The sequence below is a fragment of the Heloderma suspectum genome, chromosome 3 (assembly GCF_057233095.1).
Source record: "Heloderma suspectum isolate Gila_16-S chromosome 3, 16-S_ref, whole genome shotgun sequence".
In the NCBI taxonomy this organism is placed as follows: Eukaryota; Metazoa; Chordata; class Lepidosauria; order Squamata; family Helodermatidae; genus Heloderma; species Heloderma suspectum.
The window spans coordinates 309033925-309047841 of NC_139460.1; the positions used below are offsets into that span (position 1 = coordinate 309033925).

Here is a 13917-nt window from a genome sequence, read left to right on the forward strand (position 1 = left end):
CTACTACTAATCATACTTAACAATATTTATAGTGTGCTGGAGTTGTTGGAGCACTCTGTATCTGTTAATAACCCTTACAACAGTCCTGTAAGAGGTCAGTGTTCCTAAATTATAGGTAAGTGGGGCACTGGGACTGAGAAATAGGCTAATTACTGAGGCCATGTAGCATGTTCCTGGTTGTGAAATTTCAAGAAGGGGCTTGTGGCTTACACTCTTCATCACTGTCACTATATGACACTAGTTCCTAGAGGTGCTTTTCATCAAACCCTCCATCCCCAAAACCTGCAATTACTTGTGCCATTGAGCCTTAGCTTTCTTTTATTTGTTCCTGTCTAAACCCATTCTTATGCTGAATAAACTTTGTCAAATGTGTTTTGGGATCTCAGTGTTGCAAATACAAGAATCTCTCTCTACTTGTAGCCTTTAAATGATACTTTGAGAATAGCTGCTCAGAACTATATTGTCCATGTTTCCCAGTGGTGTATAGAATCACTCCAGGCTTATTTTTCTTGATGTACTGCTGTGGTGTAGTTTGAAAATTAATGGGTGAACTTAGAAAGGAACAGATTAACCTTGCCTGTTCTGTCTGCAGGTGGACAGCATTTGCCTGTCGGTGATGAAAGGTGTACTCATCTCATAGTTGAAGAAAACACAGTAAAAGACCTTCCATTTGAGCCCTCTCAAAATCTTTACATTGTAAAGCAGGAGGTTAGTTTCAATATAACATTCTGGATTCTTAAATGCACTCATAGTAAATTATATAACCTAATAACATGGTTTATAATTTAGCCCTGCTTTTCAGTATGTATATTTAACGTTGTTTTAAAATTTTTGCAAAGGCTTGAACAAATTATAAAAAATGCTTTTTCTCCCTCTAGTGGTTTTGGGGAAGTATTCAGATGGATGCCAGAGCTGGAGAATCTATGTACTTATTTGAAAAGGTGAGCTGCTACTGAAGGAAATCTAGAATTTGAAGCAATTTTTAAATATGGGGTGGGATTTTAAAATTTGTTTACGTCCTTTTAATATATAATTGAGTTGGGCAATTTCGTAGTCTTAGCCTTTTAATGCAATTCTGAATATAAAATGTTTCTTTGGGGGTAGCTTTTAAAAAATATTGTCAAAGCATATATTGCTTCTGTTTGCAAGCTTACAGTAAAACCAGCCATTCTTTTAAGTGGCAATGTTGTACAATTTTTTGTAGTTTTAAGCTGTAAAGTTACCAATCTGATTGTCTGTATTTCATTATAGCCAGACAGTCCTGAACTGAAAACCTCAGTCTCGCAGCTTTCTCTGAATACTCCAAATAGCAACCGGAAGAGACGTCGTTTAAGAGAGACCCTTGCTCAACTGGCCAGGGAGACGGATATGTCTCCCTTCCCACCTCGAAAACGGCCATCGGCTGAACATTCCCTTTCTATGGGATCCTTACTTGATATTTCCAACACACCAGAATCGAGTATGACTAATGGAGGTACAGCTAAACCAGTTCTGTGTATCTTAATAGCTCTGGCTAAAATAAAACACTACCGAATCACTCTACTGACATAAGTAACAGGCTTTTTCCTTTTCAAACTATGCAGGGACCAGGATAGAATTGAGGAACATGGATAATGATAGAAAGAAGGGCAACTCTCATGTCATTAGACTTAGTCGGATGAGGAGGAAATCATGCAGACTTGCCAGTTGTATTTCTCTGGATAACATTGCTCCTAAACATTGTCTAAACTCTTTAGCGAGTCTACAGCAAACCATCAAGGCAGCTAGCAGTAACCCATCTGAAAGCCTAGTTAATGGAGCACTTCAAATGAATCTTCAGACACACATGTTTTTCTCGATGGAAAGTGAGGAAACTCCTATAAGGCTTCATTCCATTCCAGTTTTGCAAGATGTTGTCTTATGCGAACACCATCCAGTTAGAGATGTACCGAGAACATCACAAGGTGACGATGAGTTGACCTCAACATTTTTAGATAGCAATGACCATTTAGGTAATGGAGAACTTAACTTGGTGTGCAATACTTGTACCAAAGAGGCAATTTCAAAATACAGATTGGATCGGTTTGCGGAACCTGACTCGCAAAATAAACGAGATTTGTCCCAGGAAATAGAGATACACATTGTATTGATGGAAATAAGCGTTCTCCAACTTGTACAGATATTAGTACTGAAGTTCAGGAAGCGAGTTGTGAGAGAAGCGACCAGAAACAAGACCATTAGGACAAGTGTAGTTCTTATGACAGGACACCTGCTAATGATAGTAATAGTTGGGTAACAGGATCTGAACCAACCTTTGAGTAAAATTCAGATTCCAGTTTCACTTACACTGTTGCTGGGCTGATAACAGGTAAGCGTTAGTTAGATGCCATTTAGAATGCTGTTCATAGTGCACCTCGAACACCTGGCAATTAATCTTCCAGTGCCTTCCATATTAATTACTTTATAGTTAGGTAATACAGAGAAAAAGTGGTGGGCAGAAATGCAAGACGTTGGATGAGATTGCAAAGTACTTGTACAATGTCTTTCTCTGATGTGAGAACTTGTTATTTTGTGCAACTTTTGAAATGAGCAGTACTCGATTTTTCTATTAAAACGGCTTGATACTAACTGGAAATGTCTGTTTTAGGAAGACTATATATTGGAATCTGTAGCAGTTTTCCTGCTTGTCAAAAAATCACTTTTTGCATATTTTTCTCCATCCCTCCCAGAAACTCCAAAATCATGTGCAAGACCATCCAAAAACTCAACTCCTCTTCCTCCAAAGCAGTCTGCAAGGTGGCAGGTTGCAAAAGAGCTGTATCAGACAGAGAGCAACTATGTAGATATCTTGACGACCATAATCCAGGCAAGTCAATACAAAGTATTATTTGTACTTTATGAAAACTTGCTGCAAACAGCTATCTCATCATTTCCTAAAATGTACCTTTAAAAGACTTGTGCTAAGACTGGTATTGCAGCAACCATTTACAGGCTGATTGATCTTTTAAGCGACAGGCATATTTGAATGTATGCTGTCTGTTTCCGAGTGAATGCCGGAGAATTGTATCTGTAAAGACATGGAGTAGAATCCAGTGGTTCCATTCTGCTTCTGGGGTGGCTTTTGATCCAGCGGAGGAGGGGGCAACTTTTGCTGATACCCCCTTGTAACCTCTGTGTCACTTTGCACACTTTTGGAGGGTTTCTTGATCCCCTGGAGCAGAGTTGGGTAAAAATCATCCCACTTCATGTTAGTGGAGGCATGAGGTGAATCAAAAGCTCCTCCACGAGTGGAACAGCACCACTGGATTTCATCCTAAGTTAAGAGAAGGTGGCCATGCACTAGGGAGCTGCAGTTGGCCGTGGCTTCCCGGCACATATCCACTACATACACACACAAGTTGAAAGAGGCTTTTACTTGGGAATCCTAACGGTCTCTCATCCAGACATCTGGTAAGTTTCATGCCTGTTCAGTGTCATGAATGCTTCAGCATCAGGTGTTCTTGGCCGCTCACTGGGCCCATGCACCTCATGTTTAAATACTCAATGCCTTAGCTAGACCTGAGTCTTGCGAGACTGCTTTCCCTGGAGTGTCACTTTAAGAAGGGGATGAATGGTCGTGGATCCGTGCCTAAAAGTGGCCTGCCAGCAAGTTCTGTTACCATGCCACCCCTTCCACCTCTGGTTTGGCAACAGATAACAAAAATGAGGGCAATGCCCACTGGTGCTAAATAGGTTTACTTTTTTGTGGGTTGGGGGATGAGGAGGGAAGAGGGCATTGGGCAGCGTATCTCAGTGTGGCAGATCTGGCCCAGGTGCTTCCAGTTGATAAATAATGGCATAAGTGTACAGGGCAAATGTGTTTTCTGCGGAAGGCATGAATCTGTCTTGGGCGTGACATCAAATATGGTGACTTTATGGTATTAAATATATTTCATAAAACTACTGTCTCTGAATTGCTTTCCATTTTAAGGTCTTTCAAGTCCCTTTGGAAAAAGAAGGACAGCTTGGAGGCCCCATCCTTGCACCAGAAGAAATTAAAACCATATTTGGCAGTATTCCTGACATTCTTGATGTACACACCAAGATGAAGGTTGTTTTTTTTAAAGGGCTGTACAGTGTAAATCTTTAACCTGTGTTGCTTAACTCTTAGGTTTCAACTTGCTAGTACCACCCTGAAAAACTGTTAACACTTATAAATTTTGGAGGTGACTAAGAATAGAAATAAAAACAGAAGCTGCTTCCAATCTCCCTAGGGGGGGGAAAAAAAAAAGTGCCTTTTTGGGATAAATTTGTGCAGGTGTGAGAAGTCCCAGTGTTGTTGTGGTGTTAATAACTTTTAGAATTTGATTGTTTACTTGATCACTAATTGCAGAAGACTATCTTAAGTTTTGGAGTTTAGCATTCTGTAAAATTTCTTGCTCAACTCCTAGTTAGTAAGTGTCCTGAAACCACCTTGCACTGGCCACAATACTAAACAATAAGTGCTTATTTCCCCCTTCCACTTCCAAATGTGGCATCTAATTAAAGGTCATTTGAGAATGGGAAAGTAGCACAAGTACAGGGTACTAATGAACCTCCATCTTATGAAACAAACACTTGAAAAAAATAAACAGTATGCCATCTTTGTTTTCTAGGGGGACCTTGAAGACCTTATGATAAATTGGACTGAAAGCAAAAGCATTGGTGATGTCATACTTAAATATGTAAGTCCTTCACACTAGTTGTGAGTTTCTGCTATTTGGTGCCTCCAAGACTACAAGGCTCTTTCACATGTTATGAGTATTCCCCCTTCCCAAATACATGTGAAGAAGCCTCTTGGTCTTGAAGGCACTAGTGGGAATATAAAGCTCAATGTTAAAGTTACTGCTCGTGTTAACAGCATTGCGCAAAGTTTTGTGGGTGCACTCTTACACTACTGTATTTGGTAAGCCATAAACATGTTGAGCTCAGTGAATTAAGCAGATGCATTATTCCAACCATAGTTTAGCTGCAATATTAACTCTTAGGCAGGAACTAGGCTGTGGTGTGAAATCAGTTTTTGCAGTGGTGGCCTGTCCTGTAGTTCTTGATCGGTCTTTTGAATTAAAGATATTAATTAAAAGAATAAACTTTTACAGACTCACATGTATGTGGGGTTTATGTAGTAGTGGAGCTGAGAGTAATCTGAGTCCTGAGATGCTGTCAGTAAGATCACAGTGTAGATACACTGGTCCAAGGAAAATGGTTCTGTAAGTGCTTATTGTAGGATCTTGAGGCCTTTTTGACCCCCTCACATTCCCACTTCTAGTCACTGCTTGTGGGGTTCCCTTAACCCGAGGGGGGGTGTCTCTATCCCTTCTTCCAACCTGTGCTCCTGCACTGGCGAGGTTCTCCCCCAAATCCCCCTTTTCCACTCACCCCTGGATGACTACTGAACAACTTGCCACAGGGTCTGCCTTTCCTAGTCACCAGGTCAGGTGCTTTTTAGTCAGTGTCTCTCCTCACACTGCCACCTTTAGGCTCTCACCCACAACCCTCAGTCGGTGTATTGTGCTGCTTCACCACTCTCTCAATTGCTGCCACCAATAACCCTTCTAGAGCTGCTTCCTTCCTTTTTGGTAGCACAGACCAAGCAGGCAGCATGGGGGGTTATTCCACGAAACCCTTCCTAACCACAAAAAAAGGAAACTGTCTTTTAAAATTGAAAACAAAGAAGGTTTATTTGGTCAACAGGATTGGCAATGGCATGAGGAAAGGATATCACGATTGATGATTAAAATAAGGCAACGCTATAAACTGCACAATATAACTCTTGCTTTTAGCTTTATATTCAAAACCTTTCATGACCTCTCTCACACTATCTGACACATTCTCTCTAACCCACAGACTATCTCACTAGATGTTCTCACTTTTGATCTTCTAATCTAATCCCAGATTTATCTAGCTGTTCCCAGTCTATTTTATTCCCAGATTTATTTCTCTCACAGAAGCAGTCACTCCAGTTTTATGAACAAGCTCTCATCCAATCACACTGCAGTCCATTCTCACTCAGCCACTCCCCCTTTCTTCCACTTGCCAAACTGTTGTTCTGGCCCACGCTCTGCCAAACCCCGCCTCTCACTCACCTGTCAATCATTCCAGATACATACCAGCCACCATACATATATACAAACCTTTACTATTTACATATTGTACATGTGCAATCGCCACACGTATAAAGTTTATTTTGGGGATTGATCGACTTCATACAGTGCATACTACCCTTGTAATTCATAACTCGCTTTGGGTGTCTGCCTATATTGGTTCTATTGTTGTTAATAATGGCTAAATAAAATCCACACCTAGACTGCAACTGTTGGCATGAGACTGTCCATAGAGAAATAGTATCTACCTTTTTTCCAGGGATTCCCCCCACACTTTTGATTGTAAGGTCAAGAGTCTAATAATTGACATGTGGGGCATGTTCCTTAGAAGTATCTCTTAGGTTACTTTGCTGAGGTAACTGGGATGTACTTGGCTACATGTAGAATTAGGCCCAGTGAATTACAGCAGGAGACATTTGTTATAAGAATCTCTGCAGATGTTTTAATAATCTCTTGAAGAAGCCCTCAAAATAAGAAAAGAGGCCAAAACGCATCAGGCTTTCCACTAATACAATATTTGCATGCTGAGATGTTTCTCTCCTTTTTTGGGCCTACCTTAGATGCTTACCAGCCTTTTCATACATGTAGCATTAACCAAAGGAGGATTTTTAATCCAGATTACATAAGCAAATACAGGAGAACTGTGAACTAGCTGCCTGTAATGCAAGTTTTCGTTGGCCTTCTCATTAAACTTAGTTTTGAATACAACAGGATGCCTTCCTGCATTCTTTGGTTAAGTGAAGACTTTAATTTAGGCCTCAGATGTGGAAAGGGCTTTCTCTTTTAGAGAGGAAGTCCTAGAAAAGATGCGGAATGCCTAAGCGTGTTGAATCTTTGTGCATGAACTTTCGATACACAGTTCTGTTTGACATGCCCACAGGTACAGTTCTTTTGGCATCTCTTAGTGGCCGAAGCTGTCAGCCAAGCCATGTTATTTCACTTCATTTCATTTATTTCTTTTTTATACCTCCCAATAACCAAAGCTCTCTGGGCAGTTCACAAAAATTAAAACCCACAATTGTTGTTGTTGTTCAGTCGTGTCCGACTCTTCGTGACCCCATGAACCATAGCACGCCAGGCCTTCCTGTCCTGCGCACTCTCCCGGAGTGTGCTCAGGTTCATATTCATTGCATCGGTGATGCTATCTAGCCATCTCATCCTCTGCCATCCCCTTCTCCTTTTGCCTTCAGTCTTTCCCAGCATCAGGGTCTTTTCCAGAGAGTTTTCTCTTTGCATTAGCTGGCCAAAATATTTGAGCTTCAGCTTCAGTATCTGTCCTTCCAATGAGCACTCAGGGTTGATTTCCTTTAGGATTGACTGATTTGACCTCCTTGCAGTCCAGGGGACTCGTAAGAGTCTTCTCCAGCACCACAGTTCAAAAGCATCAATTCTTCGGCGCTCAGCCTTCCTTATAGTTCAGCTCTCACAGCCATACATTACTACTGGGAAAACCATAGCTTTGATTAGACGGACCTTTGTCGGCAAGGTGATGTCTCTGCTTCTTACTATGCTGTCTAGGTTTGCCATAGCTTTCCTCCCAAGGAGCAAGCGTCTTTTAATTTCATGGCTACAGTCACCGTCTGCAGTGATCTTGGAGCCCAAGAAAGTAAAATCTGTCACTGCTTCCAATTCTTCCCCTTCTATATGCCAGGAAGTGATAGGGCCAGATGCCATGATCTTAGTTTTTTTAATGTTGAGTTTCAAACCAGCTTTTGCACTCTCCTCTTTCACCCTCAACAAGAGGCTCTTTAGATCCTCTTCACTTTCTGCCATTAGGGTGGTATCGTCTGCATATCTGAGGTTGTTGATAATTCTCCTGGCAATCTTAATTCCGACCTGTGATTCATCCAACCCGGTGTTTCTCATGATGTACTCTGCATATAAGTTAAATAAGCAGGGTGGCAATATGCAGCCTTGTCGTACTCCTTTCCCAGTTTTGAACCACTCGGTTGTTCCATGTCCGGATCTTACTGTTGCTTCTTGACCCTCGAACAGGTTTCTCAGGAGACAGGTAAGGTGGTCTGGTACTCCCATCACTTTAAGAATTTGCCACAGTTTGTTGTGATCCACACAATCAAAGGCTTTAGCGTAGTCAATGAAGCAGAAATAGATGTTTTTCTGGAATTCTCTTGCTTTCTCCATGATGCAGCGAATGTTGGCGATTTGATCTCTAGTTCCTCTGCCTCTTCGAAACCCAGCTTGTACTTCCGGTAGTTCTCCCCATGGAACATATCACAAGGCTAAAACCCACAATACAACATAATAAAAACACAGAATATTTATATATACAATGGACAACAGTCCCTACTAACACTAGCATGGCACCACTTCACCAAAGTATGTGCAGTCATGGTAGGATCTCTCTTGGCTAGTTTAGCAGTAACTTAAAGTACTTTAGGGTATGATGGGTAACTTTAAGCTGGTTGCTGTAAAGCACCAGTATTTCTTAATGGTATCTTTCCCCACTTCTACATGCATGTTGTAAATGAAAGTCCTGAATTCTTTCAGTCAAAAGACTTGCTGAAAACATACCCTCCTTTTGTGAACTTCTTTGAAATGAGCAAGGAAACTATTACTAAGTGTGAAAAACAGAAGCCAAGGTTTCATGCATTCCTAAAGGTAATTATTTGTTTGTGTTTCTCGCTGTCTCTAATGCAATGTGCCTACATCTGAAAGGTTTGACCCTGGAAGTGGAGACAAGGGGCTGTATCCAACATTAGTTTAAGTCCCATTCATTTCATTGGGTCTACTCTAAGTATTGGATTGACATTGGATACAACCCATTTGATCATGATTTTGGGTATTGAGGAAGAATCAGCATGTTAAAATAAAACCTTGCTTTGTTTAATAGGGAAGACTGCAGCACTGAAATCAACAGTAGATCTGCCTACACCTGATTTAGAACACAATACTAGTGGCAGATCATGAAAACAGATGATCTTGGTGGCTGTTAAGGACTTGGAAAAAAATTCAATTCACTGCTTTTGCATGCCCCAACTATTTTTGGGAGGGCAATGCACAGGAGGGCAACCTTTAGCCTGTGGGTCTAATCTAGTTTGTAGAGGGTTAGGAACCCTCCCAAGTCCCAGCCCCTGTTCTGGAGGCTTGGGAGAGGAATTCCAATATTATCTCCAATCTGAAATGGGAGGGCAAGCAGCATGCAGGGGAATCCCTTCGTTAACTATGATCAGAGACTGAAAATAACATGGGGATTCCCGCTCGACTGGGGTTGGTATGACAGGCTCCTACAAGCCCTGGGTGAGTCTCTTCCTGCACTCTTCGAGCCCCACTTGGGACACGACCGTCAAAGGGAGGAGGTGACTGAATTGGCTGGTGCTTGCAGGAGCTAGTCCTCCAAGCCCTGGCCAAGTCCCTTCCTGTGCTGCTTGCACCCCGATTGGGACATGGGAAAGAGGCCCCTGACTTGGTTGCCACTTGCCAGAGCCGGCTCCTGCAAATGCCACTGGCTGAGCCCCTTTCTTAATGCAGAGAGAGAGGTACAGAGCTCCATGTCTCTCTCTCTCTTCATGGAGAAAAAACATTTTTTAAAAAGTGGGTGTTGGGCAGATGATGTCACAGGTGGGGGCAGGGCTCCAGGCCAGGGTTCTGCCCCACTGACATCAACTGGCCTGCCAGCGTGGTCCAAAGCGGGGGCAATCCAACCCCCGGACCAAAAGAGGTTTCCTGCCCATGGTCTTAATGCTTGGCTTTATACTAGATTACGGCCACTACTTTGCCCAGCTACAAGTAGCTGTCTCTTCCATGGGTCTGGTGAAGGCCCAAGCTGTTAGCTTTGAGTCAAATTGGCCAGATTGTTCCTTCGTGTACAGTGGGCCATAAGATTTGTGGCACCCATGTGGGCCTAATAAAAGCAAGTATCTGATTGTTATTTAACAAAATGACTGGATGAGACTGTTTAGGTGCCCTGGTTTCTTCTTTTCAAAATAAGGCATGTTTAGCCTTGCGAAGAGAAGACTGAGGGGAGATAGGATAGCGCTCTTCAATTACTTGAAAGGTGGTCACAGAGAGGAAGGCCAGGATGTCTTCTCGATTATCCCAGAGTGCAGGACACGGAATAATGGGCTCAAGTTACAGGAAGCCAGATTCCGGCTGAACACCAGGAAAAACTTCCTGACTTTTAGAACAATATGACAATGGAACCAATTACCTAGGAAGGTAGTGGGCTCTCCCACACTGGAGGTGTTCAAGACGAGGCTGGACAGCCATCTGTCAGGGATGCTCTGACTTGGATTCCTGCATTGAGCAGGGGGTTGAACTCGATGGCCTTGTAGGCCCCTTCCAACTCTACTCTGATTCTATAAGTATAAAACAGTAGTTAAGCTGATAAAGCAGGATTGAAATAATGGGGAAAGAGAACAAGAGTTAGTAATGCTGCAGTTGTGCATACATACTTGTCTTTCAAACTGTTGATTTAGCCAGTTCAAAATACTAACATCTAATGGGGTTGACAAACAGGTAATGAAGTGCTTATATAACATGCAGGATTTGGGTTTTTGTAAAACTTAGTGACCTGTGAGCATGAGAACTGAAAGTTAAGAACATAAGAACATATCACTTAGCAATGGGAAGGATCAAGAGTTTTAAAAACGAGATTTCTTTAGAGTTAATAATGCCACAACTTTCCTTGCAATAGATAAATCAAGCTAAACCTGAGTGCGGTCGCCAGAGTTTGGCAGAACTCCTCATCCGACCTGTTCAGAGGCTTCCTAGTGTTGCCCTTCTTCTAAATGGTAAGTAGGTAGGCTTGTTTGTCTTGCTTTTGAAATAACTTACTAGCTTTATTAGATTGAATAACCTGAGGTCTTATTATAGCTGCTTCCACTTGGGAGAGGCAACCATTCCACAACTGACTCTATGTACTTGTCAAGCACATTTTAAGAAAAAGTTCCTGTAGGAGGAGAGGACTTGCACATTATTGTCTTTTAGAGTTCCCAAAGAATAGATAATCTGTTAAGGCCGTGATTGTTTTGGGCTCTAATTTAAAATTAAAGAGATCTCTAAACATGTTTTAATTAAGAAGCATAATGGAATGTAATTGGACAGTAGTTTCAGACACTTTTTGAAGTACTGTCGATGTTCTCTGTCACCAAAACACCTGCAGTTTCTTAAGTTAATTGGTTGCTTACTGTAGGTATAGTCTTAATGAGCAACTGTGGGACTTCTCACCATTCCTTACCTAGGCGCGTACACTTTTACAACAATGCCAGGCCTGCAACATTTTAAACATACATAACTTGATCCAGGTTAGCCTTAAATGACCAGAAGAGCTTCTATCTGCATGGGGAGAAGTGGTGGTAAACAGTTTGTCTAAACCTCTTGAATGAGATCTAAATATGGTACTACATTTAAAAATGTACTTAAAATTAAGGATATTCTTCCTCCATCAGTCTAGAAGGAGATGAGCCATTGTTCAGTGGTAAAGAAGTTGTGCTGTGAACTTCTTCCGGCTTCTTCCCCCTCTCTCCATCTCCATTCCCTGGTCTTTGAGCCTTTATTTATACTAATATATCCCTATTTTGAGCCCTCCTGCTATCTTAACTCTGGTCCCCCAAAATAGGGTTTAGAACATTTCTGAAAGAGGCACTTTTTTTCAAACCTCCATATGACCCTGGTCAGTCTTTTTTATGTGTGGGGAGATCACAATGATTGCTTCAGTAAAAATTGGCTGTATGTTCAAATTTTCCTCCTAGGAATGTGCATCTTAAGAAAAACAAAAGCTGAGCATATTGGGTTTCCAACCAGCCAGATTTTTCATCTAAAAAGCCATGTGTAGTATGGCGTTTTTTTCAGTTGCACACATTTCTCTGTGTATATCCTCCCAGAATTTGTAGCCACTCGTACAGTGACATGTCCAGCATTGACCTGATTTGCACATAATGCTAAGCCTTGGCTTACTTAACCCATGGATAACTCATAGTTTGTTGCCCTACCCAAGATTTGTCTGGCAGACAATCAAACAAACCTTGGTTTGTTTTCACAATCCCTCGGTTGTTTTCCTCTTCCTTTGCCCACTCCCTCCTGGTATCCCAAATGCCTTTGTGGTGCTGTATTATTGGCATGTGGAGTGGCTGGATTTTTTTACCTCTCTTGCCTGCCACCTCTGTAGCTGGCAGAACAACCCATGAACAGCCCATGGTTCTGGGTTCACGCATAATGAGATCCCATGGTTTAAACAACCCAGAGTTTACAGCTCAACAACAAATCATGGGTTCCCTTTCTGGGTTATTCATGTTTTACAAACCATGGTTTGCTACCATGGCTGGGTTCACACATCACAACAACCCCAAATTCAGCAACCCATACCATGGGTTAGTGTGATGTGCAAACCCAGCTATTGTGTTGGCATCATGAAAAATAATGTTATTTTAATACTTTCTTTTTGTAGACATTAAGAAACACACAGCAGAAGACAATCCTGACAAGGCAACTCTAGAGAGAGCCATTGAATCGCTAAAGGAAGTGATGACGTAAGTCGTGGTTCTAGTCAGTATAACCCAAAAAGAATACTGCAGACACTAGTACAGTAGACTATGTAATGTGTACTGCCTGTTGAACACATGCTTGTCTTGTGGTATATTTCCAGCTTCTGTTTGCAAGTTGAAAAAAATAAAGAAACCCACTCTTGAGAGTTGTACCAGGCCTGCTCTTGTGATGAAGTACCCAGGAGCTGAGCTACAGTTATATCCAAAAATATCAGACATTGAATTGGACTAATTACATGGGGTCCTGAGCATTTAATTTCCCTAGAAACTCACAAGCCTTACTTCTGCTGCTGCTACCCCTTCAGTAGTTTATTTGGTAATGAAAAATGCTTTACTTCATAGAAGCTACCTGTTACTGCTGAAAAACATGTGGAAAGGGAAAAATGAAGTGTTTGGGTGGTTTTTCTGCTGGTACAAGAACATTTCTTATGACTTTGACTCAGTTCACATGTCACATTGGCCATTCCTGGGTTTCTTTAACCCAGGAATTGCAGGGACAAGCAGAGCACATGAATGATGCACTCATCGTTTCTGCTTAACCCAGGAACACCCAGATCCTCAGTTGTTTTGTGACCCGTGAACCCGGAAACTCTTGGTTGTTTATGGGTTAAACAACCCAGAGTTAACCCAACAAAGAACCATGGGCAATTACACATGCAGGCACACTGTGTGTGTGCATGCGTGCACATGTGTATCCACGCACACACAAAATATAGTAGTATTCTTCAGTGAACAAAAGCTAACATGATGTAACTAAGTGGTGGATTTGACCCTCACAGTGAGAAACAAATATTTGGATATCCTTTCCATATTTAATCTCAACCATAACAATTGAAGTCTTTTCTTGTTGTCCTTTTTTCAGGCACATTAATGAAGATAAAAGGAAAACTGAAGCCCAAAGGCAGATTTTTGATGTTGTTTATGAAGTAGATGGTTGTCCAGTAAGTAAAGGTGTAGCTAGGGCTGAGAGGAAATGTTACTGGTTAGAACCTGTGTCTAGGTTCGGATAATCAGTGGGGGAAACAACACAGCATCGGTTGTTTCCCACACCCACGCCAGATGCGTGAATGGGATTACTCTAGTATGCATATTGGGGCGGGGAACCGACTTTGTGTTGTTTCCCCTGCTGATTGTCTGAACAAGCCGTGTGTGCGTATGCATACAAACAAACTAATGTACTGGAGAAGGAAAATGTTAGTGGACAATGAGGGGGGCTTCTGCGTGGGAGCTCGAGAAGTGCTAGGCAGAAATGGCATTGAGTTAATAGACTTTCTTTCTCCTGTGTATTTTGAATTGATGCTTTTGGGACAGGG

General features: G+C 41.8%; 1 protein-coding gene across 8 annotated transcripts in view; it reads left to right on the forward strand.

The window, feature by feature from the left end:
* Window positions 1-13917, forward strand: part of ECT2 (epithelial cell transforming 2) — a 53708-nt gene that overhangs the window by 23409 nt on the left and 16382 nt on the right. For 5 of the 8 annotated variants that reach the window (XM_084847505.1, XM_084847502.1, XM_084847504.1 and 2 more), the window contains 10 exons: window positions 593-708; window positions 879-941; window positions 1252-1474; window positions 2709-2845; window positions 3950-4069; window positions 4614-4682; window positions 8610-8720; window positions 10756-10852; window positions 12508-12589; window positions 13467-13545. In XM_084847505.1, coding sequence (XP_084703631.1) covers window positions 593-708; window positions 879-941; window positions 1252-1474; window positions 2709-2845; window positions 3950-4069; window positions 4614-4682; window positions 8610-8720; window positions 10756-10852; window positions 12508-12589; window positions 13467-13545 — 1097 coding nt within the window. Of the gene's footprint in view, window positions 1-592; window positions 709-878; window positions 942-1251; window positions 1475-1583; window positions 1944-2708; window positions 2846-3949; window positions 4070-4613; window positions 4683-8609; window positions 8721-10755; window positions 10853-12507; window positions 12590-13466; window positions 13546-13917 lie in introns of all 8 variants that reach the window. The other 3 variants (XM_084847499.1, XM_084847498.1, XM_084847501.1) reach the window with 1 other exon arrangement.